General features: G+C 52.7%; 1 protein-coding gene across 7 annotated transcripts; it reads right to left on the bottom strand.

Moving 5' to 3' along the window:
* Positions 1–2: 2 nt before the first annotated feature.
* LOC130157144 (ADAMTS-like protein 2) lies at positions 3–23,169 on the bottom strand. 7 transcript variants are annotated; one of them, XM_056356398.1, is made up of 18 exons: positions 22,281–23,022; positions 15,486–15,623; positions 13,271–13,346; positions 12,662–12,764; positions 11,537–11,682; positions 10,679–10,802; positions 8,828–8,908; positions 8,232–8,407; positions 7,626–7,941; positions 6,506–6,923; positions 5,561–5,667; positions 5,243–5,372; positions 4,708–4,921; positions 3,911–4,066; positions 3,359–3,529; positions 1,450–1,626; positions 635–779; positions 3–515 (listed from the first exon to the last, which is right to left on the bottom strand). In XM_056356398.1, the coding sequence occupies exons 1-18, from the start codon at positions 22,997–22,999 to the stop codon at positions 397–399; spliced, it is 3,516 nt and encodes a 1,171-aa protein (XP_056212373.1). In that variant the 5' UTR covers positions 23,000–23,022; the 3' UTR covers positions 3–396. The 7 variants fall into 7 exon arrangements, 6 of the variants coding, with proteins under 6 accessions (XP_056212373.1, XP_056212371.1, XP_056212372.1 ...); XM_056356396.1 differs by having other exon boundaries at positions 7,518–7,941; positions 22,281–23,019; XM_056356397.1 differs by having other exon boundaries at positions 5,243–5,369; positions 7,518–7,941; positions 22,281–23,018.
* Positions 23,170–27,574: the final 4,405 nt, after the last annotated feature.

Here is a 27,574-nt window from a genome sequence, read left to right as displayed (position 1 = left end):
ATAGTTTAGTTCTTTATTGCGACACAGAATTTTTTGGTGTTTTGGAAATCGCCCTTGTAGTAGCAAAATCTGCAGGGCAGGGCAGAGAGACAGCTGCTGTCGTCTGCACACCACCACCTCCAACTAGAGCTCTTCAGAGATGATGGCAGCAGAAACAGGCTTTCCCAACTCACTTCTCAGTAGCTTTCTAGGAACTGATGGTTTGTCTTGTGTAAAATCCTCTTGGTGAAGAGGGAACAGTGATGACCAAGTCCTAGGACTCCTTCCTCGCTGAGCAGGCTGGTCTACAGGGACTGGCTCCACAGCCAAGCCAAGTGGGGTGGCTTCAAGTGGTAAAGTCTGGCTCGAGAAGGCTCTTGCCCCTGAACTTGGGAGGGAATTACGGCACGGCAGCAGTCAGGGTGACTTGAGCCGACATGACCAGCAGCAAGCCTTCCTGTAGTACCAGTGAGAGCACAGCTTTACTTTTAGCACCAGCACGCAGTTGGCCGTCGCTTTGTCTTCACAGTCTTCTTCTGGGGAACAGAAGCATCCATGGAAGGGGTTAAAAAGGACACGTGCTTTCCCAGCAGGTAGCTGGGCAGAGCAAAGGGCTCCCAAGGGCTCCTCTCCCTCCCTGCCCGTCCAGGCTCACCTGGTGCCTCTGTGGGGCACGGCTGGAGCTGGCACGTCTGCCTGGCTTCTGGCTTGGAAGTGGGGTCACAGCCCTGAGCCAGCGCTTCCCCCTGGTAACACTTCACCTCACGCAGCCGCACGCCAGTGCCACACGTCTTGCTGCACTATCAGCATCGAGAGAGAGAGGAAAGGGATCATGAGAAGCTTTTTTAAAAATTCTTCTATAGTTCCCAAGTTCTTTCCTCCAGTGAGGCCTCCCAGTCCCTGCTTTGGAGATTCTTGAGAAGGTCTGGGTCAAATCGCACACTGATCTCAAACTTGTGGTCTTTTTATTGCTGGAGCAGAGCCTCCACGAGCTGGGGGTTGGGGCAGAGCAAGGGAGCATTTCATCTCTTCAGTGCAACTCGGAATTGTTTTTGCTTTGAGTGCTGATGCTGTGACAGAAGATGCAAAAAATGGCTGCTGCGAGCCAGGCCCAGCTTCCCCTGTCCTCCCACTCCCTAAATGCTCTCCGGTTAAAACCAAAGGAAAGCAGGGAAAGACAGAACATTGACTCCTGGCAGAGGAGGGGACAGGGCTGTATCCTGTAGGCCTGCAGTGTGGTGGGTGCTCTCGCTTGAAGCACTAATCCACATGCTATAAGGATTTTTCTAGCTTGTGTGTGCCAGTTCCTCCACCTGCTGCCTGGTCTGCAGAAGAGCAGAGCTCGTGGTCCCATCCAGACCTAACAAAGCCCTCAGCAGAACAGGCTGCTAGAAAGCCTCAGGTCCACCAACTCTACCAAGCAGGATTATGAGACCTCCTCTCTCCATTCCCCACCACTCCAAGCCCTACCTGAGACCAGGAGGTAGTGAACCATGTTGAACATGGCCTCCTGAAACAGGCAGCTTGTTCCTCAGGTTTCTGAGAGGCTTCACAGCGCTTCTCGGGGTACTCCCTGTACACACCATTCTCCAGGCCCGCACACAAGACGACCCGGGTCTTCATCCCTCGCCCACAGCTGGCATCACACTGGAAAGAGAACATAACAGCCAGGTAACAAACGATGCTCATCAGCTGCAGAGCTTCAAGTAAGATGGCATCCTGCTCACAAGCAAGCTGCTTAATGCCTGTGCTAGCATCAGCCTAACAGAGGCAGTGCTGCCCAGGTTACAGGAGCAATGAGTGTCTGCAAAGGAGCTGAAGTTCTTCGGGAGCAGGGACAGAAGATGGTAATTAGTGTTTAGCCAGCACCAAGGATGCTGAATTCACCTTGGCTGGCCTTGAGAGCAGCTACCACAAGGGACCTGGAGCAGCCAAAGTAAGACTACAAGAAGCTGTTTCTGTCTTATTTTATGTGTTATCTATGTTCTCAAAAACTACGTAGTATATCTACGTAGCAACCTACATCTCGGAGTACTGACAAACTGGTGGGCCCAAGGGGACCAAACTGGTGCACTGCAGGTGATTTGCATGGACGAGCACTGCTGAGCTCAGAGCTACGCGGGCTTAGCTGGGAGGACCCAGTCTCTCAGGACACCACCAAGAGAAGCAGCAGGAGGCAGGATCTGATTCTAGCTCAGCTCTGCTTCCTAATGTCCACAAAGGCAATTGACAGTTTGAGATTTCACTGCTTTGTACCCTTCTTCACCACGGCAGGGCCGGCACAGCTGGCTTGCATCCACCCTTAGTCATCCTGTGAACTCAGAGCTGATCAGCTGAGAGAACACAGCCAAGGCAAAGAAGCTGGCACACGTAAAGGTGGAGAGCTCAGCTGCTCTTTCAGAGTTCAGGTGAGTTTAATAGCCTGCACACAGCTGAAAAACTGCACTGCAGTGTTGTGTGTGACCCACACCACAGGCCAGAGCAGGAGAAGGTTATGGAACTGCCATAGGTCCCCAGGTTTAACCCCAGTGCTGGAAGGAGACTCAGCTGAATGTAGTCAACAGCTATAAAGGGTAGTACACTGAAAACAGAGGTTTAGCTATGGTTAGAGAGGAGAGGGCTTGGCTGGTTTTCTAAGGAACCTTCTTCCTTAGCGCTTTGTGAATCCATAGTTTGCTGAAGACTTTGAAGACAAAGCCCAAGCCCCACAACTGACTGGATGCTTTCTTCTGGGTGCTCTGGGATTTGGATCAGCTTCTATCTGGAAGCCTAAAGCCTCTAGGCCTTGAGCAGCGGAAGGAGAGTAAGCAGGCTGGCAGAGACTGTTTGGTAGAGCAGGGTACCTGGACCACGTTCGCTGGACTCCAAGTCCTGAGGCAAGTGTACAGTTATGGGCTGGATGTGACTTCCAGGGCAGGGATCTGGGCTGTTGGTTCAGGTTTACCTCCAGCTATTATTTATTAGAAATTAAGCTGGTTTTGCTGAGTCTTTCCCTTTAACAGTGGGACCGAAACCTTGCAAGGGGTGAGTGCAGGTTCTGGACAAAGAGCTCTGCTGAGGTGTCTGTAGCTGCCAGCTGGGAGCCAGAGGTGGGACAGGAGGATGGTTTCCTTGGGACATTGGTGCCCTCCCACGGACGTCCCTGGGAAGGCAGCAAATGCCACAAACTTCGAGGTGACCTCCAGGGTATGGGCAGACAAGTGTGGGTATTCGTTACTCCATCCCCCTTTCTAAAAGGAGCTAGGACCGGGGTACAGCTCCGTGGCTGGAGGCTGCACCATACAACCTTGCTCTGTCAGGACAGCGAGGCTCCCACCATCTCCAGTGGGATGTAGGGTAGGAAGGAGGGCTGAGAACACAGCGCTGGGCTTGGCTTTACCTGGTCCCACTCTTGCTCCACCCAGTGTGCGGGGCAGTTCTTGTCTCCACAGGGATGGACAGCCAGGGGCTTGGTGGCTGGGTCACACTGCGAGTTGGAGATCACCTTGCCCTCCAGGTTGCGACACGCGATGAAGCGGCTCATGCGTCCTTCACCACACGAACCTGAGCACTTGGAGGAATAAAGGGCTTTTAGACACATCAGAAAGGAGGAAGGCAGAGGACTCGGAATCAGTGGTGCTCGAAGACCTGAATCCAGAGCCTAAATCTGCCAGTGGGACCGATACTGGACCCCAGGGGTCTTTAGAGATACATTTGGTCAGGGACTTGCAGGTGCCCTGAGCTTCCCAGGTTGTTGAATGGAGCTCAGCTCACAGCTAACCAAAATTTACAGTACAGAGAAGCAAAAATAGAGATTATTCTAGTTTCTTTAGCTTAGCCTCTGCCAGAAGAAAATCAAAAGAGAGCACCAACATGACCGCTCATCTGCTCCCTCCTGCCAGCCTTGCACCCCGGCACTGGGCGCAAGGAGCAGCAGACCCCCTGGACTCACCGGGCCCCAGTCTGAAGCAGTCCAGCGGCGGTCGCAGGGTGGGCCTGTGCACGCCTTCTCACCGCTGGGCTTCCGCGACTCATCACAGAGCGGTGCTTCCACCGAGCAGCGCACCTCCCGCTTCATCGTCCCTTGCGTGCCACACCGGGCCGAGCACTGCAATGGGCATCCAGAGTCAGCGCTGGGGCTCGGAAGCCGAGAACAACGGGGACAAGCAAAGACGAGGGAGGCAGCTATGCCTCCTCCTGTTTTCCTCCTGCTGCACTAGGGAAAAGGGGAAAGGCCCCAGCAGGGACAGAAATAGGCGGGTCTGTCTCTGCTGCTTATTTACTTTGGGTCCTAGAGCTCCAGTGCTCTAAGATGCTGATGCCTGGACTACTGTTCAAAGTCACTGGGCCACTAGCCTAGTCCCAAGCAGGCTGTGGAAAGTCAATAAAAGGGATTCAGACTGGGGTTTAGGTTCTCTATCTCCACGCCACTGTTTTCCCATTCACCCTTTGTTAGCACCACAGAACCATCTAGATCCTCTGGAAGGAGGCAAAGCCTCTCACTGGCAGGGCTTTCATTTGGTCAATGTCCTGCTTGGGAGGTGACCTTAGAGAAAACGTTTTGCAATGGCCTTTGTCTGCTGAGCAGTGCCAGAACGGGGGAACCGTGGGTAAAGGCGGTCCCTGTTTCACCAGGATGCAGTTGGCCAGGGCCTTTCTTGGCGCCCAACATCTGCCAGCCACCTTCCCCCAGGCCCCAGCCCAGCCCTAGCTGCTTACCTGCATGAGCAAAGCTCCCCTGCTGCCTACCTCAGACCACTCGGAGAGCTCCCACTGGGGCCCACAGGCCTTGTTCTTGCAGGCTTTCTTCTCCATGGGCCTGGCCAACCCAGCTGCCTCACAGAGGTCATCGTAAACGGAGCTGTCAAAGCCTGGAGCCAGCATCTTCCAGCAGCGCACAGTGCGGTACTGATAGCCCTCACCACAGGTTCTGGAGCATTCGCTCCACCGGCTGGTCTCCCACCTCCACGAGCGGTCCCCAGGAGAGAGAAAGCACAAAGGAAAACCCAGGTAAGGGGGACAAGGGACACGGGGTGGCTGGGGAGTGCATGCATGCCTGGGAGTCCCTCATCCAGTAGCTGCTGCTATGAATCTGCTCATCGTGTATATGTCTGTTAAGGCGATGCTGGTCTCGAAAGCAGCTTTGCCCTTAGCAGGCAATTCAGACAGCAAATTCCTTCCACCGTTTTGCTTACAAGGCAATACAGGGGCTTAGCTGTTTAAGTGTATCTTCCAGCCCAGAAATATGTTGTCCCTGTGGACAGCTGATGTCGTTTCCACTCACCTAGGCTGGCAATCTCTCCCTGTGCAAAATTCGTGAGTAGGTTCTGGTCGGGTTAGGGCATCGCAGTAAGTTTCATCCACTTCCACCCCATCGTACCGGACACACATCGCATAGGAGGTACTGATACCTGCTGGGCAATCAAGACCCTCTCTTGGTGAGGCTCCATCAAATCCAAAAGCCTCCTCCCACCATGATTAAATTACTGGAGTGTTCACTACATCTGAAACTCTACCTGCCATTTAAAAAAAAATACCACTATTCTCTCTATCAACCGCCAAAAAGGACCTCACATGGTCAGTCACTTGAAGCCAAACCTACCTGAAGTGCACGTGGAGCTGCATGGGGCATAAGCTGAGACTTTCCACCGATACATGTCAGCCAAGCTGATGTCGTCATGGCCCACGGGGCTCACATCAAACTCATTGCTGTGGAAAAAGAAGGTGGCATGAGCTACATATGAAAAACTGCTGCAGACGTAACATACAGTGAAATTCCTCCTTGCTGACTTTGAAGATAGGAAGAAACCCAGCATTTGTCTATCTCCTCTACCTTGGGCAAGATAGATCACTGACAAACAGAGTGTAAAGCCTTGATCCGCCTCCTGAATTCAACTAGCAAGACCTTGATAGCTATGGATCAGCATCCCTCTGAGAGGAGGCATCATTCATAGTGAGTCTTGTGTATATTATGGTCTCTCAACCATCGCGGGTGACCTCAGCCTCAGTTCATACTATCACCTTGAGACATACGATGTTAGGTTGGAAAGGGGAGCTCAAGCAAGGTCCCTCTTAGTATCATATAATGTCGTGGGGAGACTTCACATGTGGCTTGCCAGAAATGTTTAAAAGTTGGCCTTCAGTCTCCTGCCAAATGTTTACTCAAGTTACAGCAGCCTCAGAAGCTTATGTGCCCACAGGAATAGGACAGAAGGGGCATGATGTGGTGGTAAATGTGTGTTTATGACATGCTATGGACTCCTGACCTTTACAATCACATCGGTGTTGACCTCACGGGTCCTTCAGCCCCCATTTAAAAGGAACCCTTAGAGGCAGGGGGACCTGAAATACGTTCTGGGAGCTCAGTGTCAGGCCAGCTGTGACAATCAGTCTTTGGAGTAGAAACCACTGGTCAAGCATCTGCCATGGATAGACACTGGTGAATGGGGACATCAAGAACAGCAGTGAGGCTACCAGAGGACTGGCTTGACCCCCCCCCTCCCCAGCTAACCAATGCTCCTGTTTTGCCCAGGAAATCAAGTGCCACCTTTCAGTGCCAGGGGCTTGCAGAGGCTCTGCCTGGCTGATGTCCGCGGTTGGGCTGGCACCTAGCAGAGGGCTCTCCACAGATGCCATCATGCTGTAGTTGGCTGCTTCCCCCTGACTCCCAGCAAATGCCTCCACCTTCAAGTCCTCCAGTGAGTTCTTACGGGCCGGCGCTTTGTGGAGACCCTGTGGCCACCAGGCAGCTGTGGTCCATGGTCCTGCTGTGGAGTTCCTCGGGGCCAGCCTAGCTGCCAGGTGCTGCAGCTCCCTACAGAAGGCAGTGTTGTGCGGGTCTCGGTGGCACAGTCGCCTGAAAAGACGAAGCCTGGAGGATGCTATGCGGCTGTTCTCCGAGAGCTCAGATCTCCTCATGCTGTAGGGTACAGCTGTGCTGATGGAAATCTGATTGAACCTGAGAGCTGGAAGGAAAATACAGGGATGCTTTAATTATACCGGGTGGCTTATACTTCAGCTTGTGGTATTTATCAAAGCAAAAACCATTCAGCATTTGGCCTCAAAATCATAAATTGCCACCAGGGTGCACCAACCAACAGACCTTAACCATCCTGACCAACCTCACACACGCTGTCCATTGCTCAGGAGCTCCATTTAAGCTCAGGCCTGGGCTTTCAGTCCTGGTCTGAGCGATGTTGCAGGGGTACTTTGCTCCTGAATTGTTTGGCTTTTCCAAACAGACCTCAGATCTATCTTGTCACCTTGCTTTCACCTGATGGCCACAGGACTGTTGCGAGAACCTGCTGCTGTCACTGGCCTGCTTGCCAAGCTCGGGTGCTGTGGCACCACCCTGCCTGATCTGTATTGTGGCCACTCTCTCCCAGCTCCCTTTCTCTGACGGAGCTTCTGGCCCTTGCTGCTCCCTGACAGCCTCTACCCCACTATTTAACTCCCTCTCACCCACCCTGATGGTATAGCCACTTTACATTTCAAGACCAGCATGGGATGTCCGCTTTCAATGAATAAAACGGGACAGAAGGAAAAACAAAGCAACCAACCCAGCTCTGTTTCTCTACCAACTGCTGCTGCTTCCACCTCTTCTTCCTCTCCTGCTGTGTTTGCATCGTAGACCTGTCTTATCTGGAAGTCATACTTCTTCTCTTCACCTTGTTCCCAGCCCCAGTCCCGAGTTTGGCTGGTGGAGTTGGTCTGGAAGAAGTGCGGGTGACCAAAGCCTAAATCATCATGCCCTTCTCTTAGAGGAAGCTGTTCACTGGTGTCATCTGGTGACAGGGAGAGCCACGTGGCATTGAAGTCCTGGGCAGCTCTGGAGTTGGCTGGAACGGGATGGTTCTGGCTGGTCTCTGGTAGCTGATGATAGAGAGGTCTGCCTACAGCAGGGGCTACTGTTCGGAGAGATGGTGTCCGTGGTACAGTATAGTCATAAGTTATGTGTGGCATTTTCCCATTGAAGTTATAGTACTGGAGAAAACAGAGAAAGAAAAGAAAACTGTTTTTATTTTAAGGACATGTGTCTCCCAGAGACCTCTTCTAGCCACATTCATTTTGTGATGGATGTTAAGGTGACATCTTCATGAATCCAAGAGGAAACACCCCCACCCCCCCCCCCAAGTCAATATCTGGATTCCTCAGCCACCTACAGACTCAGGTTTGGCTTGGGAATCAAGTTAATATTCCCTTTGTCTGAGGGAGGCTCACAACAATTTTGGGACAGGCAAGACAGGAAAGCCTAAAACTAGCTCCTCGCATACCATGGCATTCAGAGACTGGTTAGTGGGCCCGTGAGCTATGATATACTCCAGTCCATCCGAGTTCAGGCTCGAGGGCCGCCGGTACTTGAAGATCGTGCCAGCTACCCTGAAGTTCTGGGGGTTGTCAATGGCTGAGTTGCCGTTGAAGAAGAAATGCCCAGATTCATCTGCAAGTGCTTAAAAGAGAAAGAAAACTGATTAATGTGATGCTTGTGCAAAATACCGGGGCTGCACCGGCACCGAGAGGAAACAGCTCATGACTGAGAAAAGCCCAGTAGAAAAAGAACTGCAGGCCCTCCAGCATTCGTCTTCTGCGTCAGGTCAGAACAGCGGTGTTCAATGCCTGCCGCTTTCATTTCCCTTGCCAACAAGAGAATAAATGTCTTTACAACAAGGACTGCCCATAGTGAGCTTGGTTTCCAAATGTCCCTCCTGCTGCTGGAGATGCAGTAGCCTTGGTTTATGGAGAGATTAAGTGCCCCTGTGCTACCCTGAAGGAAACATTCACAGACAGATCTCTCGCAGCACAGAGCTCTCCTCCCACCTCCCAGACAGCTGAACTGGGATGTCCACATCCAGCTGGTCCCTCTGCTTACCTAGGATGTTTTCTGTTTTCCTGCGCTCAATGATGAGGATGTCCGTGGCACCAGCAGGGATGTTGGTGATGAACACGTAACCTGAGGAACAGAACAGAGGGTGAGGACACCCTGAGGCAGAATTAAAACATCTGGGTAGGAAAAGCAGTTCGTGGGACGAGTGCGTATGTAGGAGGGCAGTGCTGCCCTTCAGGGGCAGGACACCAAGGACATAAAAGTACGTTGCACCACTCTGTGAGCTCTAATCCCAGCTGCCCTCTGAAGTCCCATTACAGATCACCATGACAGGTCTCTAAGGCTCAGTGAGCACTGCTGGGTTTGGAGTCAGGAAGGAACTGCACTAGTGTAACCGTCTGGCTTTAGATGTGTGGATGAATGTGCTCTTTCTGGCAAGAGCACACAAAAAGCTTAATAGTGATCAGGGCTGACGTTGAACAGAGGATGGGAGAGACCACCTGCAGCGCTGCATTCACCTCTGGGGCCCCTAACATGAGAAGGACCTGGACCTGTTGAGGCAGGTCCAGGGGAGGCCACGAAGATGCTCAGGGGGCTGGAGCCCCCCTGCTACGGAGACGGGCTGGGAGAGCTGGGGTTGCTCGGCCTGGGGAAGCGAAGGCTCTGGGGAGACCTTCCAGCAGCACCAGTGCCTGGTGGGGCCGGCGGGGCAGCTGGGGATGGGCTTTTACACGGGCATGGAGTGATAGGACAAAGGGTAATGGTTTCAAGATGAAGGAGGGTAGATGTAGACTAGATACTAGTAAGAAATTCTTTACTGCGAGGGTGGCAAGACACTGGAAGGGGCTGCCCAGAGCAGCTGTGGGTGCCCCATCCCTGGAAGTGCTCAAGGCCAGGTTGGACGGGGCTTGGAGCAACATGGTCTAGTGGAAGGTGTCCCTGCCCACGGCAGGGGGCTGGAACTAGGTCATCTTTAAGGTCCCTTCCAACCCAAACCATTCTATGATTTGTGTACCACTGGTCCCCTCAGCTCCGGACTCAACAGAATTGGTCTCAGGTAGCATAAAAATTGACCTTTAAAGGGAGAGAAAATAAGCAGGCTCTTGAAGTTGTGTGGTTTGGCAGCTAGTCTTTCCTGCGAGAAATGCAGGTCTTGTCTGTTCTGTTAGATTTTAGGACTGAAACGGGAGGCCAGAACTGTACCTGTACTGCTAGAGGAGCTAGCACCATTAGACCTGCTCTGGAAAAGGACCTGAGTACTTTTCTAGTCTGGTGTCTGTAGAGAGTGAGGCAGACTAGTGAAACAACAACAGTGTAAAATGATGTTCTAAAACACCCTCAAACCACGGTTAATTAATTACTAATGAGCATACCACAGTCTATGCCTTCTGTGGGTGGAAAAATGGGCCATGAGGTTGCAAGGGATGAACTTAAGCCCAGTTTCAGAGGCACTGTCCCTCAGCTGCGCCAACCACAGGACTGGGGAAAGCAGGAGACTAAGTGCAGGCTGAAACAAACACTGTGACCCTCATCACAGGAGCTTAAGTTTCAAATGACCACATAGCACAAATAAAAGAAGATTCATTGATCTCTTCACATTATCTGAGGTGAGCAAGATGCCAAAATCAATAGGAACAAATAGATCCCCAGCTGCTTCCCATCATAAAACCGTGAAGGGAAACCTTACCAGCCTAATATACAGCACATCAAACCAATCTCCTGTGATGATTAAGTGAAAAGGGCAAAATACAGGCATTTAAGCAGGGGTGGCACTCTTCAGTCTTTTCCACCAAGCAGCTGGGAAACTCCTACCCGCATTCAAGCCAGTCACCCTTCATGCCAGCTGGTGGTAAGAAGTAGCAGGTGAAGTCTCCAGACTGTGGTAGCAGGGAGTACCTATCTGTGAGAGTGCCTTTCGGAAGCTGCCCGAGACACGGTGGCAAGTGCTGCCGTCCCCTCCACACACCCTGCATCTGTCCATCGTCCGGGGTGAGTACAGGCTCCCATCGCACCCAACCGGCTGCAAAGAATAAAACAAGAGAGGGTTTTCTGAGACCAGCTTATCTCCACAGGTCAGGGTCTTTTCAAGGAAATGCTACCATGCTCTCTTGATGAGGCTGGGGAGGGGAATGTAGGTTAGCTTGGAGTAGAGTAAGAAATGAATTCAACAGCAGCAGAAATCCACCTGTGTGACTTGTGACCACCTACACTGTGCCCCTGAACCTGGGGCAGGAGCTTGGGCGTGTAGGTGAATGGAGTAAGACTCAGGTAAGATGTTTTGGTTCCTCCTGTCTCCGTATTTGGGCCAATCGTTCTCACTGAAACGATGACATACAACATCACTCTCCAGGAGATGCTGCATCAAAGGCAGGCCTTTCTGAGGCTGTAAGGCACCTCTTTGTAAAACTAGATACACCCACCCTTCATCCTGCCATATGAGGTGAAAAATGAGATCTAAGATTTCTTAATTTTTTCTTTAAATTGGATGACCATAAACAAATGTGGAATCCTAGTCTTCTCTGTGCTGGGAGGAAACTGCTGCCACTCAGTGGGAACATGTGGATGTATACAATTCCCTCTGTGTGAACCTCTCTGCTCTCCTCTAGCCTACAGGCATTCAAGACTGAATGTAATCACCCCATGCCAGGCCTCAGTTTCAATTCCTTGCTGGGACTCCTGGCCTTGTAATGCCCAGGAGGTCCAGTCACGCACTTACGCTCCCAGTTTCTGTACTGCTTCCTCCCACAGCCTCACCTCACACTTCCCATTGATGCAGACCCCTTGATAGGTCCTGTCCTTGCAGGAGGTACCATCCTGTGCTCGGGCCATCAGCTGCCTCTCTCCACTCCGGGTGGTGCATTGGAGGTCACATGGCTTGTTGGAGATACTGGTGTAGTCATCTAAATGGACAGAGGCGGAAAGTCACCAGGCAGATCAAAGTGCTCAGAGAAGGACAGCGAGGAAGGGGACTTTCCTCTTATCCATACTGATGGTTTGATGTCACATTGGATGCTCTTGTTGCTTGATGTGAGACCCCCAAGGCTAGTTTGTAGTAGTAAAGGGGTCATGGTATGAGGCTGCAGCTGGGGACCACGCCTAGCAGAAATACTTCCTGCTGGCAAACCCTCTTCCTTGCCGTACCCTCTCCCCTTTGCGATGCCATCCCCTGAGCCAGACGTGGGAATCTGTGTCAGCAGATCCCAGGCCACACATAAACGTACAAGAGCAAGCAAGACCTGTAAGAGAGGCACTGACTGCGTGGGGCTGTGGCCAGCTACACCCCATTCAGCTGAGCAACTGAAGCTAGAGGTGCAGATGCTCTATGTCCCCTTGGCAGCTAATGGAAAGATAAAACCAGATGGGTCCAGAAAGAGGGTAGTATATTAGGTGAGCTCAATCTGGGCCTCAAGGGACAACTGGCAACCCAAGTGAAGCAATAATCTGTCTCGCCTGTGCAGGAAATGGATGGGCATCCTGTTCAGAACAACCCACCACCAACCCAGTGGGAAGCATGCTGGGTGAGAGAGGCAGCCAAAATGGTAGAAGGCACAAAGAGCGTGAACACCCACTCTGCCAAGATGACTGCTGGTTAGCCAAGACAACTCAGAGAAGCCTGTGTCCTGTCTGCCCACCAATGCTTGCTGATGTAGGATCCAAAACAGGAGCAATGTGGTGAGAGAGGAGGCCTGGCTGGGTGGAGCAGTTCTGTGAAGAGACAGGGAACGATTTCTCCAAAGCAGGGAGCATAGGGAAGCACTTCCAGACCAGCCAGGAGCATCCATCCCTTGTCCCCTGGGACCTTCCCCTTCTCCTGTGTCTGAGAAGATCCTGTGGGTGTTTTCTCACCCTGATCCCTTGTGTGAAGCTGTGAAAACCCACCTGGATAGAGAGGCATCCAGTGGTAGTAGCGCTTCCCAAAGGCTTTGGCATTGAAACTGGAGCACTGCTGCTGTTTGAAGCTTGCTGTGTTGGCTGGGCAGGGCTATGGAGGGAATAAATGTGATCAAAAGCTCCCTGTGTCACAGCCATGACTGTGACAGCTGCTTGTCCCTGCTGCATCCTTGGAGAATGAAAATGCATTGCCCACCCTGGAAGGAATCGGTGATGGACTCTGAGGTGCTGTAACACAGGTAGAAAGGCCAGGCCTCCATTGTCGGGGGCCTCTCAGACAGCTGTATTTAACAGTCCCACAAAAATTCCTTCCAGCAAAGGGAAAAGCGTACTGGAAAAACTTTGTCCCTGGTTCCACCCCAGAAAAAAAACATTTTTATATCCTTTTCCCCCACCTCTCAGTCTCAGAGAGTAGAGCCCATCTCCCATGTCTTCAAAGGCACACCATCAACCATGCCAGGAGCAGATCATACCCCTTGTCTGCACTCCTATGGACCAGTCACGCCCTGAGTGCTGGTGCTCTTGCAGCTCCAGGTGTGACCCCCTGAGTCCCACATCACCCAGTGAGGAGCAGTCAGTACTGGAAGTGGTTCTCACCTGCTGCTGGCACAGTTGGTAGTGTCTGGCTTGACCAACACACATGGTGGTGTTTGTTCCCTGGGGCATATGGAGCCTGCAAAGCAGAAAGAATGAGTTGGAGGTCGGTGAAGTACTAAGGTACTGAGATGACCAAGAAGCCAGGCCTGCCTTAAGGGGGAGAAGCAGGGCAGGCATTTTATCAGAGCAGAACTTTCTGAATCTACACTAGCCAACATCTCTGAAACGCATTTTCAGTGCTTTTAGGTGGACTGTGATTTCAGGCCGTTCTCATTTCAGGGCAGGTTGAGCAGGCAGGGACCAATTCCAGCATCACCACCTCTGTCCCCCTTCATTTCTGAGCTCCAAAAGGGTTGATGTGACAAAAGGACAACAGACACTGATGATCCATCACTCCCATGGAAGCGCCCAGGATTTGCAGTGACCAGGGGAGTTGACTTTGGGATTCACTGTGCAGTAGGCAGACAGATGGCACCTCTCATGGAGGAGACATGGAGGAGACTGGCCACCTTAACAGATTAGCAGGAAAGGCTTGCTGCAGACAATGGACCAAAACCATGGGAATTTCTCAACACTTGATGCTTTAGCTCTGGCCATAGACAGAGGGAGAATGGCCAAGACCATAGATTAAGGGAATGTGGCCTGTGTAATGATGAGCAACAGACAATGTGTTAACAGTATTGGGAACTTAGGATGCACTGTGTAATGAAGAACCCCGCAGACATATTCAGTCTGGACTGGCTATAGGTACTGCAGCTCCCGTCCAGAGCAATGCTCTACATGATGGAGGCAAAGCCTAAATTTTCACCAAAAGGCTTGAAAACTGCCACCTCTTTCAGCTGAAGCAGTGGCTGCCAGCAGACTCAGGCAGAAGTTGTTTCATGGGCATACCTGGCTCACACTTAAGCTGTTCTCCTTAAAGCTCCAAACCCTTTTGGCTGGATTTTACATTGGACTTTTTTTAAAAAATTCAGACTTGATCCCTGGAGTAAAACGCCACAGCAAAGCCCTCCCCTCTCCGGCTGTGGAGTCAAGGGTACAGCAGATGCCAGATGGAGAGAAAAAGGGCTCCCTCCCACCCTCCATTTCCCACTGCTTTCCCATGATGGCCACAGGATGCTGGGGAGGAGGAGTAGCAGAGACATTGGCAAGCCCAGTTAGCAGGGAGGCCACATCCAGACGGAAGGTACCACTGCACATCTGAACCCTCACCACGCTGTCAACCAGCCCACATAAAAGAAGTTTTTCTTCTGCAGGAAAGAGAGCAGGTTGGGGGCCCTGGCTTGAGCCTCCTCCGCTCAGGAGTGCATTCACGCAGAAGAGAAAGAGGCCAAGTGTGGGGGGCAGTGTGGGGTGGGCAGCCCCCGTGGGCTTGCTGTGCTGCAGGATGCCGGCTCTCATTAACATTTCAGGAGCCTGGAGTAGCTGGTTAGTGAGGTGCTAGAGGAGGAGGAGGAGGGCTTGGTGGCAAGGTGACCTGGAGGGGACAGTGGGAGTTCAGGCAGCTGAAGTTCCCCAGCTCTCCCCACGCCCACAAAGCCAGTCCAACTGATACCAGGACTGTAGCAGCTGTAGGGGACAAATGTAGCTGTAGGGGACAAATGGAGATGCTGTCAGGTGACAGCCAAATAAATGACAGAGGGAAAAAAACTTGCAAGCTCTGCAGGGAATAAAGAGGAGAAATTGCTGAGACGTAGCTGAGCTGGCTGCTGCCAGGCGTAAATCAAGTCCCCGTAAGGTGTCTGGGAATAGGTACCCACATCCGTAGCACAGGAACTGGCTACAAATCAGGGTTAGGTTGGTCAGAGCAGCGACAGTTAAGTGAGGGTTTGTGAAGGAAAGGGGAAGAGGAGCAGAGCTAGCCTTCTCCAGCCCATGACCCTGTCACCTTCAAGACTCCTACAGACCCCAAGAGAGGACCAACCCCTTGCTCCCCATCAGATGAGCCCGGCTGAGTGGGTGACATGTTGAGGGGCCCTGTCGCCTGCCCCCTGCAGCATGCTCCTCCCTCGTCAGCCCTCACCACCACCACCACCGCTTGCTCACCGCCAAACCTGTGGGCAACAGCCACCTTCCTTTCCAAAGTGCCACAGAAAAGGGAACCGCTGACCCTGCAAACCCTGAAGGTTCGGCCCCAAAACGCAGGCTGGGGACACCTCGTTTGCCCTCTGCCACTTAAGATCTGGCCAAGGGCTCAGGCTGGGACACAACTCACCTCTGTCGCAAACAGTGCCTCTCCCGGGACATCACACCTCCCCCGCAGGACCGGGAGCAGGTGGACCAGGAGCTCCACTCTCCCCACCACTTGGTGACTTCTTCATCCCAGGGGCCAGCTCCATCTGCTGCCTCACTACTGTCCTGACAGAAACAGAGCATGGTTAGCTGGAGAACCTGGCTCCTCCCCACCCCAGGCAGAGAAAGGCCTTCCAAAGGCAGCTCCCCCAAGGACCATGTCACCTGGATGCCTTCTAAATGGGCAGCTCTAGGACAACTGTGGCAGGATAAGGCCCCTATGACTCAAAATTCAAAATTCTCTCCAAGACTGGGTTATGCATGGGAAGAAGGGTGCCTCTGGGATCTCATGACAGAGAAGGGCTGTTGGGTTGGACATGTGTGACAGTAGCGCCGGCTGCAGCCTGACCCCACAGCATTGCTCCCAGCCTGGGTCGGACAGGGCAGCAGCTCACAGCTCATTGCCATCCCTGCCTGGGACGGACACACGGTGAGGAGAGAAGAGGAAAAGCTGCAGCGCTTGGCCGTTCGGAGGCCTGCCTGCAGGGAAGCTGGGGGTACACATCTGTCACTTCACTGGAACTGCATTTCAACGAATAAACTTTTCTTTGTGACCAGATCAGCTCAGATCCAAGCTCCTCACTCTCCAATCCTCACAAAAGTAATTTTCAAGGGTGCTTCAGAACCAGAGCCTCCTGCAGTTGTTGTTGTCCCCTCTCCCCATGCATCCCACTATGCTCCAAGGAGGATTGCTCCCTCTCCCAGCATGCCTTGCTGGGGCTGAGCCTTTAAATTTGACAAACCTGAGCTCTTCTGGCCCCAATGTGGTCACTGCAGCAGGCTGCTGTCGGCTGTGCCTCCACAATTCCCAGCAGGTAAGGGATTCTGTGTTTTAGCTGGGTTGTTGGGTTTTTTCTTTCAATATTTTCCCATTTAGTGTCCAATGGCCTGAAAGCTCCCAGGGACTTTGGCAAACTAGCCAGTGCAGGAACTAACTTGCTGTTTACTGAAATACAGCTGTGAGTAGCATTGAATGCAGCAATGAGTTTAACACAGGACAGTGACTAGAAGCTAGATATGCTGACAGCGCTTCAGTTCTAGTAGAAGAAAATAAGTAATTTTTATGTGTGTGAAGTCTGCTATGTTAAAGTAAGGGCTCAGGGAAGTTTTATCCGTGCTATTATTAGCAAAACATGCTAGTTTGTGGCAGTGGCTGATAGTCCTGTTGCAAAGAACTGGTCTGCAAAGCCTAACTGATGGATCTGAGAGAAAACTCAGCAGGGATTGCTCATCACTAAATGTGCTCTGTTCACTTTTTTGGTTGACTGTCCCTTGGCTTTATGCTTTTTCACGGTGGTGTAATAAAGCCAAAGCGTTCTTAATCTTGTGTAATTCCTGCCTGAGAACTTGTTGTTTCTACAGCATCTGCCAAAAGAACATCCACTGGGCAAAGGAGATGCAGCTGGTTTTATGCAAATGTTTTTAACTTGTAAATCAGTGTGGTTGAAATGCACATAATGCCTCTTCTTGGTGATAGCCAGGCCATGTTGAAAGTAACCTACCCTGCTGCAAAAAAGCACCATGTTACCTGGTGCTTTACTCTCTAGTGATTACAGTAGTTAATTTTGAAAACAATACAACAAAACTTTTTGTTGTACTTTAGGTTCTGGCTGGAGCTGACTTGCCTGACAGGGAGAAAATGCTGCAGCCAGCAGCTCAGTTGCTCAAGTGAAAAACAAAATTTAAAATAAACAGACATGTTTTCAAAAATACCTCCTCCTCTTCTTCCAAGATCATCCTATTTCTTGTTAGAATTTTTGTCTGCCTGTATAATTATCAGACTGTAAATGGAAATGCTGGCTATGCAGCTTCTGCATTTACAAAGGAAAGAAACCAAAGGCCTCTTATTGTACGTATTTTCCACTAAAATCTTCTGTGACCCCTTCTGTGCTTCTCTGTGATAAGCATCTCAAGGCCTGTGGAGACAGAGCTCTTCACAACTGTGGGGAAGGGGCATGACAATGATTTATCCAGTGCCTGTTCGGAGAGCTCAGCACAATGCAGATTCTTGCATGGCTGGGGTAATAATCAAAGCTGGTGTCTTATCAGACAGAGTAATTAGTTACACCAGGCACATGGACTGCCTGGAGGGAAGGCATGTGGACCAAAAGCTGCAGTATTTACATAGCTTTTTCCCCAGGTAGCAATAAAAATCTGTGTATATGTAACCCACAAGATAGTTCTGCTCCAGAGATCTTACAATTCAAATAGCTGAGACTGGGCAGAAGGGAAACGGGTGAAGGGGAGTGAAATAGCCTGTTCTACCGACCTACCCCTGGACATGGAAAAGACTGTGTGTGTTTGGAATGGTAGAAAGTTGCAGGCTCCTTTTCAGGGTTACTGCTCTAGGGAGTTTTGCCTGGACGTAAGGAGACTTGGCATGTGATGGCAGAGCTGAGGTCTGGGGAAGATCAGCATCTCTGCCTTTGTGCGTCTCTTTCTTATGATTAGAACAGGATCCGTGCCTCTCTGCACTGTGACTTTCAGGAATGACAGGAGCCCAAATGAGGATTTATTGAAGGGTGCTAGTCAAAGAGACTTTTTTTAAAAAAACATAAAATGTGTTCCCCTATATCCATAAGCCCTGTTCCTGCTTCCTCTCTGCACTGAAGGAATCAATCACTTTTTAAGTAGATTGATTTGGCGCTCAGGTTTTCCATGACCAAGCTCCCTTGCCAGTCCTTGCCTAGGAGCATTTATTTTCTTGTGTAAGCAAGGACAACGCTGAGCCGTCCCCTTGGCCAGTGAGACTTAAAGCATGACTGCATCCAAGTCCTAGGCCTGGCGACGTGGAGGGGGAACTTCAGGTATCTAGAGCTGGGGCATCTGATTCCAATCTGTGCTGAATTTATTATATTGTCAGAAATAAATCTGCATTAACCATGACACACAAATGGTTCTTGTTTTTAATTTGAGATACTTGCATTTTCCAGATAATAAGGACTGTAGGAAAGGCTCCAGATTAGATTAGCTCCTAGTTTTTACCAAGCCCCTCTGCAAATCTCAAGAGTTATCTTCTGACCGAGTGAATCTTCCCTGCCCCCTCCTTGCAGAGGAAATCAAAGGGGCTTTACAAAAACTATTTTACACTTTCCTGGTTATAGGCGCTGCTGGAGCTGCTCTTATTTGTGCTCTGCTGCAGAATCACAGAAACAGGGCAGGCTAGAAATGCACATAGGCCCAGACTTTATAATGCTGGTTCTGCCTGGGCTTGGATGAGGGCTCTACTTAAAGGAGGTAAGAGGATCAGGCACAATTCCTTAGGTGATGAGGAATATGAGGCCTAAAATTTACATCCTTAGAATAGACCATACTCCAGTTCAGCCAGGTGCTCTCCACAAGAATCTCCCCCGAGGCATCTGTGGCTTGGCACAGGGTGATTATGTAGCTGCAGCTCTTCCTCTCTGAAGCTAACCAGGTTATTCCTGTGCCTCTACCACTGAGTAGGTGAGGGTTGCCCTCCCCTCCCCTCGTTGGAGGGGCCAGAGCTTTGAACCCCAACCTGCAGGGAACTTTTCAAGGATAAAATATCTGTCTCCAGATCTGTCAATATGAATGACAGAAAAATCAGTCTCTAAGCCAGCATCACTGAAAGCTTTTTCTGTCTAACCCAAGACCCAGCAGCTGCCTCCCCTCTCCCCCCTGCCAAACAAAGGCTGCCACAAACAAAATGCTTCAGCCCTGCGAAGAAGGGGGGGGCCTGGACTGACATCCTATCGGATTTCCAGGCGGTCTTTCTGAAGAGCTGAAAGGGATAAAATAAATTCTCCGCTGACTCGCTGTCATGCTCTGGATCAGCTCTGAGCTATGCTGGGTTTCCCAGAAACCTGGGAATAACTGCAATTACCGTGTCAGTGGCTCAGCCTCCTGCGTTGCTTATTGTTGTGCCTAATCTTGAGATTCATTAGAGCCTGGGTTCTGGAAAAAAGCTGTCTGGGAAGAGAGACCACAAACATGCCTGTCTAGTTCCCTTAATAGAGGAGCTTGTGGGGGTTGGGGGTAGGGGAGGCTCTTGTTGCAGCCTGGCATGCCTTAAGGGCTGGCCCACCACTGAAGGGCACAGTAGCTGTTATAAACTGTTCTGCTCGACCCTCTCTGAGCTTGTAAGACTACTAGAAATGGCAGCTGAAAATGAAATAAATTCTTTACAGATCTTTTCCGAGGCCATTAACTGCATGCCCTCTACCAAAAATTTCCACAATCCCTTTGCTTAAGGGCTTCTTTCCATACTACTTACTGAAATACTAAGTAGGTTCAGATGTCTTAATGCCTGGAATGGATGTCAGATTGTTATCTGGAAATGAATGACCATGCTCAGCTCCCCTGGTTTGGACACCCCATGTCATTCTCTAACTAAAGCTGTGGTGACAGACTTTACCACAGCCCTGAAAAAAAACAGTAGCATTTGCAATGATGTCCCGATGTTTTACAAAAGAATTGGTGTTTGTGTAAAGCTATTTCTCACCCTGTCATTGTTTTATCCTGTTTGGGTAGTCTAGATAGTTTGTATGACAGATTCAATGCTGGAAGCAGACAAACCCCCAAATTTTCCTTGGAAAAGTCAAAACAAGGTATTTGAGGAGTTTTCTGTGAGGGGAAGGTATCCTGAGGTAAAATGAGCAATGCAGAATAATTTTTATGGGATCAGGAAGAACATTAATCTGAGGAGAAGTGGTAGTTTGCTAAATATGTGATATTGCAGCAGATAAGTAACAGAAATCTGAACATATAATGAGGTGCAGATGAGAAGCAAATTAGAAAACCAGTGAACAGAAGCCAGTGGAGAACTATCAAGCACTGTTCATCATCCTGCTGTGACAGAAAGCTCACAGGCAAGTGCTGTATGTCATTACAAAACACTTCATCCAAGCCAGTTAGGTCATTCCCTTCAAGTGGGATTAACACTTGAAGGCAAGCTGGTTGAAAGGATGGAAATCTGTGAAGGGGTAGAAGGGAGTAACAGGCGGTGTGCATGACAGGCATGTCTACCATCAGGTTTTTCAGAGGCACTGAATGCAGATAGTCCCACGTAGGAAGGTATTTGCTTACCCCTTCTAAGTACTGAGGCTTTCTATGACACTTTGTATAATCGTGTTGTATATAGAAAACGGGACAGTAAGAGGAACTGCAGGTTAATCCCCCAGTGACCATTCTGTGCACTGTCTTACACCAGAGATACCAATCAACAGGAGCAACACAACTTGCACTACTCAATCCTTGATCAGAGTGCTCTGCAGGGATCTCCTGGAGCGCGGGAGTCCTCAGGGCAGACCTGGCAACAGTGCTGGTGTAGCTTTGTCCTGGGGAGGGCTGAGCAGCCCTCCTCCCAGCCCCGGATGCCCTCGACTTAGGCGCTGTATAAACACAGTTGCTAGGGGTAGGGAGAACCGCCAGCAGCCAGGGCTTGTGTACACATGTTGATGAAGGAGTCCATCCAGGTCAGCCCTATGCGAAGGACTTCACATCCATTTAGCCTGACCTGGCTTGCTCTACCTGAAGCTTCTCTCCGACTTATCCCTACAGTTAAGGGGTAAACAGAACAGGCAGCAGAAGCACGTGAAGGTAAAAACCAAGTGAAAATGGGACACTTGAGCTTTAAACTTAAGACAACCCCAGAACAGGAGCTGCTGCTGCTCCTCAAACCTGGGTCATCTGCCATAAATCTGTGGTGTCTGGTCTTCTCAGTGTTTAAGATGGCTCATGTGAGATTTCTTCACCCCAGCCACGGGGAATCTGGGGTGGGAAACACAACCCAAACCCCTCTTCCTTTAGCAGGGCAGAATCTCTTTAGCCTCAAAGAAATCCGGCTGGGTTCCCCTCGGGGAAACAGAGCACGGAGCCACAAAGCACACAGTGACCCGTGAAGGCAGGGGCACAGCCGGTGCCCTGCGAGCTGGGATTTCTGCCTCCCCTGCCACAATATGGGGGGTGATTCTCCCATTCCAGGCCTTGGGAAAGGAAAGGGGGCTGGCGGAGGGGCTTTGGTGCTGCTGCGGAACAAGTGCCGTGAGGAGGGCCAGGCTGTGGAGGGCCTTTGTGGAGATATCTTCATCTCTTCAAGCAGAGATGAGGGGAGTGTGGGGCACCCCACAGCTCGTGGAGAAAGCAGCTGCCCAAACCCACGCCTGGGGTGGCGGGAGGGAGAGGGAAGAAGGAAATCTGTTTGTTTTCAGTCCTAAACTGGGGTCAGCCCTCTGGTAGGGATGGACGTGGGGGGCACACTGGGGCGAACCCCCAGCCAGGAAAGGCCCTGCTCCCCCACGGCCCTTCTGGTGATGCCGGGCAGCCCCCCCAGGCACCCTCACCCCCCACCCCCCGGCCTTTTGTCGTGCCAGGCCGCCGGGGAGCGGGCACAGCGCCTGGTCCTCGGGGCACACGTGTGGGACGCTGGGCAAAACCCCCCACTCCAGCACCTCACGACTGAAGGGGGGGGGGGGGGGGGGGGGCGACAGCGGGGGGACCCCCACGTCCTGGCTACCCCCTGCAGGAACCAGAACCCTGCAGGGCCAGGGGGGCGAGGGGCCGCCACTCCCCTGAGGCGACCACCCGCTCCCTGGGCCGGGCCGCCCTGCCCCGGTGCAGGCCCGGGGGGGCAGCGACCGGCCCCGCCGGCTCGGGGCGCCCCTTCTGGCCCCGGCCCCACCGCGGCGCCCTGAAGGGAGGGAAGGGGGGGGAGAGGGGAGGCTCCGCCGCCGCGGGCCCACCCGCCGCCGCTTACCTTAGCGCCGAGGGGGGCGGCGGCGGCGCTGAGGAGCAGGAGGAGGAGGCGGAGGCAGCGGGGAGCGGCGGCCATGCCGCGCTGCTGCTGCAGCCGCCGCGGAGGAGGCGGCGAGGCGGCGCGGCGGCCCACCAGCGGCGGTAGCAGGAGCAGCCGCCGCCGGAGCGCGGCCCGGCATGGCTGAGGGAGTTAATGACTTTACAACCTGCCGGGTGGCGGGCGGCGACCCGCAGCGCGGCCGTTCGGCGGGGGCTGGGGCGGGGAGGGGGGGGGCGGGCGCGCCTCAGGCCCCGCCGCCCCGGGGCTCGGCCCCGCGTCCCGCCCGCGAGCTGTGTGGGGCCGGGCGGGCTGCGCCTGCCCCCTCGCACCGCCCTGCCTGCGGCCGCCGCCGCCGCCCGGCCCTTCCCCAGCCGCTCTCGCCACCTTAAGCGGCTCTTACGGAGCCCCCCAGGGGGCGGCGGCGGGAGGCGGCGAGCGGGCCCGCGGGCTGCCCCCCTCCCACACCCGCAAACCCCGGGCTGCCCCGCCAGGCCCTCCGGCTGCTCCCTGCTGCACAAAGGCCGCTTGCTGCCATCTTCCCTGCCATTCCCGGGCGAGCTCTGTGTCTCGGTGCACACCTTTGGGGCAGAGGGGCTCCGGGACGGGGGGCAGCTGGCGCTGGGAGAGCTGCTCCGGCTGGCACCACGGGCAGCCGTGCCCGTGCCATGAGCAAGCCCCATGGCCTGGCCTGGCCTGGCCCGTCCTGGTGGAGGACATGTTTGCGCAGAGGCCGTGCTTCCTTAGGTCACGCACCAAAGCCCGAGCCGCCTGGGAATGTTGTTCTCGGCCGGCTCAGTCTGTGCGCCCTGTCTTTGGGCAGTAATTGCAAAAAATGCACGTTGTGAATCACCTTGATTTTGCTTGAACTTCTTCGCAGCAGCTGGTACTCTGTTCAAGGCCTTCTCCAAAAACCTAGTGGCACCTCAGCAGCCCCCATGAGCTCCCGGAGACATTCCAGGCTAAAGAGACCTGGCAATTCCCATCTCCAGGCACTGCCTGCAGGCTGGCACGCTGTGATACCCAGCTGTGCAATGTCAGGGGAATGAATCTGCATGCCTGGCACCCTCCCTGCTCCTTTCAGGATCCCCCCTTGCCACACTTGTGATCAGAAGGCAGCTCTTGGATGGCTGGATTTGATGATCCTAAAGGTCTTTTCTAACCTAGAAGGCTCTATGATGCTGTGCTGTGAGCCTCTGTGCCGGCATGCCTTGGCCCTGCCGGGAGCTGGCTGCTGTGAGCCATGGACAGAGACTGTGCAAAAATGGCACCAGGTGCCCCCAGCCCATGGCGGACCTCTGGGGAGCGGCGTCTTCTGCCTGCCAGATATGGGAAGGGGATCTGAGCCCTCCGCACCTCTCCCACAGCGAGGGTTTCAGCCTCAAGGTGGAGGGAGGGGAGAGGAATGATGGAGGGATGTCAGCAGGGGGGAGTGACGGAGGGGAGAGGAATGATGGAGGGATGTCAGGGGGGGGGAGCGATGGAGGGGAGAGGAATGATGGAGGGATGTCAGCGGGGGGAGCAACCAGGCACCCCTGATCAAAGCTGTTTGCCAGCAGGCAGGGGGGCGAGGGGAGGAGGGAGGCGATGTGCTTCTGACCTGTCAAGAGACAATGAGCGTGAGGAGCACTGACAAATAACATGGCTGTGCCATGAGCTGCCTTCTACAAAGGTGGGGGGTGGGGAGAGCTTCAAAGTCAATTCTTGACTTTCCTGCCCTGCTGCAGCCCTGTGTAATGTCCCTCTGGAGCCAGCTCCAGCCTGGCAGATAAGGAAAGCTGTGGAGAGGCACAGAGATGGGGCAGAGGCTGTGCCTAAGAAGAAAAGGGTGGCTGGCTCCGACTGAGCGAGGCAGTCAGCAGCAGTGCGGGTTTGACGTGAGTTTCAGTGCGTCTGATCATCTTCAGCGCCTCTCAAAGCCAGTGTCTGGGCAGGAGCCCTGGGAGGTGCCAGCTGGCTGTTGAGCGCCGCTTGGTGCAGAGATAATTTGGGGAGGGGGATCGGCATGTGAGGCACTAAGGGAGCGTGACGGGGTAAATCCAGGTGGCCTGTGATGCTTTCCCCTCCAGGGCCCCTCCGTGCCCCCTCTCTCCTGACCTTTCGTGCTAGTCCTGCTCTCATCCCACAGGCGCAACTTCTGAGCCTCTTTTGCTCACAGAGGTGGTGCAAGTGCGGCGTGGAAGGCAGCAAGGCAATGGTAAAATGCTGCTTGCCATCTTACATCCTGAGTTTAAGCAGTGTGGCTGTTTTCCTTTAGAGGAGATTTTGAATACTCTCAGTCAGTGTGGGCATAAGGGTATGCAAGGTAAAGGTTCCCTTGTAGTCTTGAGGACTCATAACCCCCCACCCCCAGTATATCCTGGTAACCAGTGTATGGAAGGGTTTGATACTGCTATTGAACTGACTAATACATTTAAAACCTTGCTAATAAACCCATCACTAGCCACTGCAAACAGCTTCCAGTTTTATAATAATTTCTAATCTGCCTTTTCCAATTTGTTGTTTGTTTGGGTTTTTTTCCTACTGTCTTTATTTAGACCATAAAGTTGCCACTTTCTAACTGGGCCAGCTGGTTCTGCTGTGGACTGTATGATGTGCATGGGCAGGCTGAGTTCTGCATGTGCAGCAGCCCTTTGTGGTTTTGCATTCAGCCCTACCATTACAAAAGGCTTTTTCCCAGTTGCTTCCCAGTTTCATATGCCCTGTTAACAGAAAGTAGGTCTGTATTATAGGATTCACAAGGTTGAGGATCTCCCCCTTATTAGCACCCAAGAGCAGAGCTACATTGTTTCATCCTAACAGTCTTTTCATAACCAGAACTGAGCTGGGGCCAGCCAGTGTGTATCGTTGTAGGTGCCGGCCACATTCAAACACATGGGCTGCTCACACGGGACTGATTTCGTACTCATCCCTTGCCTTCTGGAAGCTGCCTGGGATTATTTCAACTTCTTATTCCATTGGATTGGGTTTCATCAGCCAGCTGTTTCTCTGAAAAGCTTCCAAACACAATCAGGAGAGAAATCAAAACATATTGCCTCTGGAAGGGAGGACTGGTGTTTATGGCTGCTGTTGCAGCAGCTCCTGCAGGACTGGAGTAGACCACTCTCTAACACAGAAACAGGATTGTTTAGATTGGAAAAGACCTTTAAGATCATCAAGTCCAATTGTTAACCCAGGACTGCCAAGCCTACCACTAACCCATGTCCCCAGGTGCCACATCTGCACATCTTTTAGATATCTCCAGGGGTGGTGACTCTGCCACCTCCCTGGGCAGCCTGTTCCAGTGCCTGACCACCCTTTCAGTGCAGACATTTTTCCTAATACCCCATCTAAACCTGCTCTGGCACAGCTTGAGGCTGTTTTCTGTTGTCCTGGTACTCGTTAAATGGGAGAAGAGACCGACCCCCACCTGGCTACACCCTCCTGTCAGGCAGCTGTAGGGAGCGATCAGGTCCCCCCTGAGCCCCCTCCTCTCCAGGCTGAACCCCCCCCAGCTCCCCCAGCCGCCCCCTCCCGCCCCGGCCCCTTCCCCAGCCCCTGCCCGGTTCTGGACACGCTCCAGCCCCTCAATGTCCCTCTTGTCGTGAGGGGCTCAACACTGAACCCAGGGTTCGAGGTGCCGCCTCCCCAGTGCCGAGTGTGGGGGTCCGGTCACAGCCCCGCTCCTGCTGGCCACGCTGTTTCTGGTACAAGCCAGGATGCCACTGGCATGCACATGACCTGAAGGGCTTTATTCTTCTCACAACTTGCAGATGTCACAGATGGCAGCCGTCTTCCCATGGAGAAAGTCCTGGGATCATAATTATAGAGGTTGAGAGTTTAGAAAAACACATGTGAGAGACTGGCCTGGAGCTAAAGGTCCCTGCACAGCTCTTCATTTCTCTCTCTGTGTGCATGTGCTTTTCTCCCGTTGACCAAGCTGCTGGAAGGAGCCTGTCTTTCAGGGTGTTGCACTGGGTTTTCAGTCCATCCCTCTGGCCAAACAGTCCCAGTAACTTGTCTGGCTTTACCTGGTGCTTGCCCCAGCACAGGTGCCCCTCCCTGGCCCCAGGAGCAGAAACAACAACTGGACTTTACTCTCCCCCTGAGGAGGAACCTGTGTGCTCCATGGTTCCCCTCTGCAGACACAGGCTCTGACCAGGGAAATGGCTTGGCTTCCTTTCTGCTGCTCTGAGCAGGAGCTCAGCTGTGTTAACATAAAGAGAACAGTGGCTTCATTCAGCTCGAGCTGTAATTGTGGGAAGAGGCTCCTTTGCGGAGATCACCATAACCCAAAACTGCTTCCCAGAGATGCCTGAGTGGTCCCTGGGCTGCTGGGGCAGAGGATGGAGCAGACCTCAATGTGATCTGGGGAAGCTGTTTCCATCCCTTGTGTCAAACCATGCTGCTGCCTTTGCTCTGGCTCCAAGAGGATCCTCAACTCTTGAGTGGCCTCACGAGGGATCTGCAAAGCCCTCTCCTCAGCCTGAGCATAACCAGGCAGCCCAGCCAAAGCAGGCAGAGCCCAGCAGGAGGTCTGCTTAGGGCTTAGCCCCCTCCCTGTGCAGGGAACACACTTGCAAGCTGTATTCTTCAAGCTTTTTCATTGCAGGCTCTTGGGTCTGCATCCCACAGGCTGAGGCCAAGCTCCTTTGTTCAGCTCATTGTACGGCTGCGTCCCCTGAAGAGGCGAAAGGGGGAAATAAAAACAGTTTTAAGCTCCCAGTGTCTGCAAATCTCTTTTACAACGGAGGTTTTGCAGGCCTAAAAGTGACCCCCAGGGGACCAGCCCTGTGGCGGAGCCTGCCCATGCATAGAGCTGCGGGAGGGTTAAGCTGTAGACGAGCTCCCAGAGGTTAAAGCTTAACAGGAGAGATGAGGCTCAGCTGGGTTCTCTACCTGTCTCTTTGCATCCTGCCTCCTTCCAGCTTTAGCACATGCTGGTGCAAAGGGGTGAAAAGAGATGTGGCACGATGTGCCTGTCACAGGGACAGGGATGCTGCAGGCAGAGCAGGGTGGCATGCCAAGCCTGCGCAGTGCACACTCACATGTATAATCAGCGCTAATTTGGTGGTGGAGCAGTCCAGACTGGCCTTCCAGAACTGGTTTTGCCCCTCGGTCGAGTTGCTATGTAATTTTCAAGGTAATTTTTAGGGTTGCTGAGCACCCTGTGGCAGCATATCCTTCCCTGCAGAACTACTGCTGCAGAGAGCGGGACTGGAAAAAAAAAAGGGAGGGGGGCACATTGTTCAATAAGTCAAGTAGAATAAGAATCATTT

Source organism: Falco biarmicus, chromosome 11, assembly GCF_023638135.1.
Source record: "Falco biarmicus isolate bFalBia1 chromosome 11, bFalBia1.pri, whole genome shotgun sequence".
NCBI classification, from domain to species: domain Eukaryota; kingdom Metazoa; phylum Chordata; class Aves; order Falconiformes; family Falconidae; genus Falco; species Falco biarmicus.
Note: the sequence above shows the minus strand (reverse complement) of the source record. Positions and strands in the feature narration are given on the sequence as shown.

Bases quoted from the DNA above. Each gene is read 5' to 3' on its own strand.
- LOC130157144 (XM_056356396.1), bottom strand. From the start codon at position 22,999: ATGGGGCTTGCTCATGGCACGGGCACGGCTGCCCGTGGTGCCAGCCGG. The intron at 10,803-11,536 runs GTGAGGCTGTGG...TATTCTTTGCAG, and splicing joins GCATCAATGGGAAGTGTGAG to CCGGTTGGGTGCGATGGGAG. The intron at 4,922-5,242 runs GTGAGTGGAAAC...CCGCTCGTGGAG, and splicing joins GGGAGAGATTGCCAGCCTAG to GTGGGAGACCAGCCGGTGGA.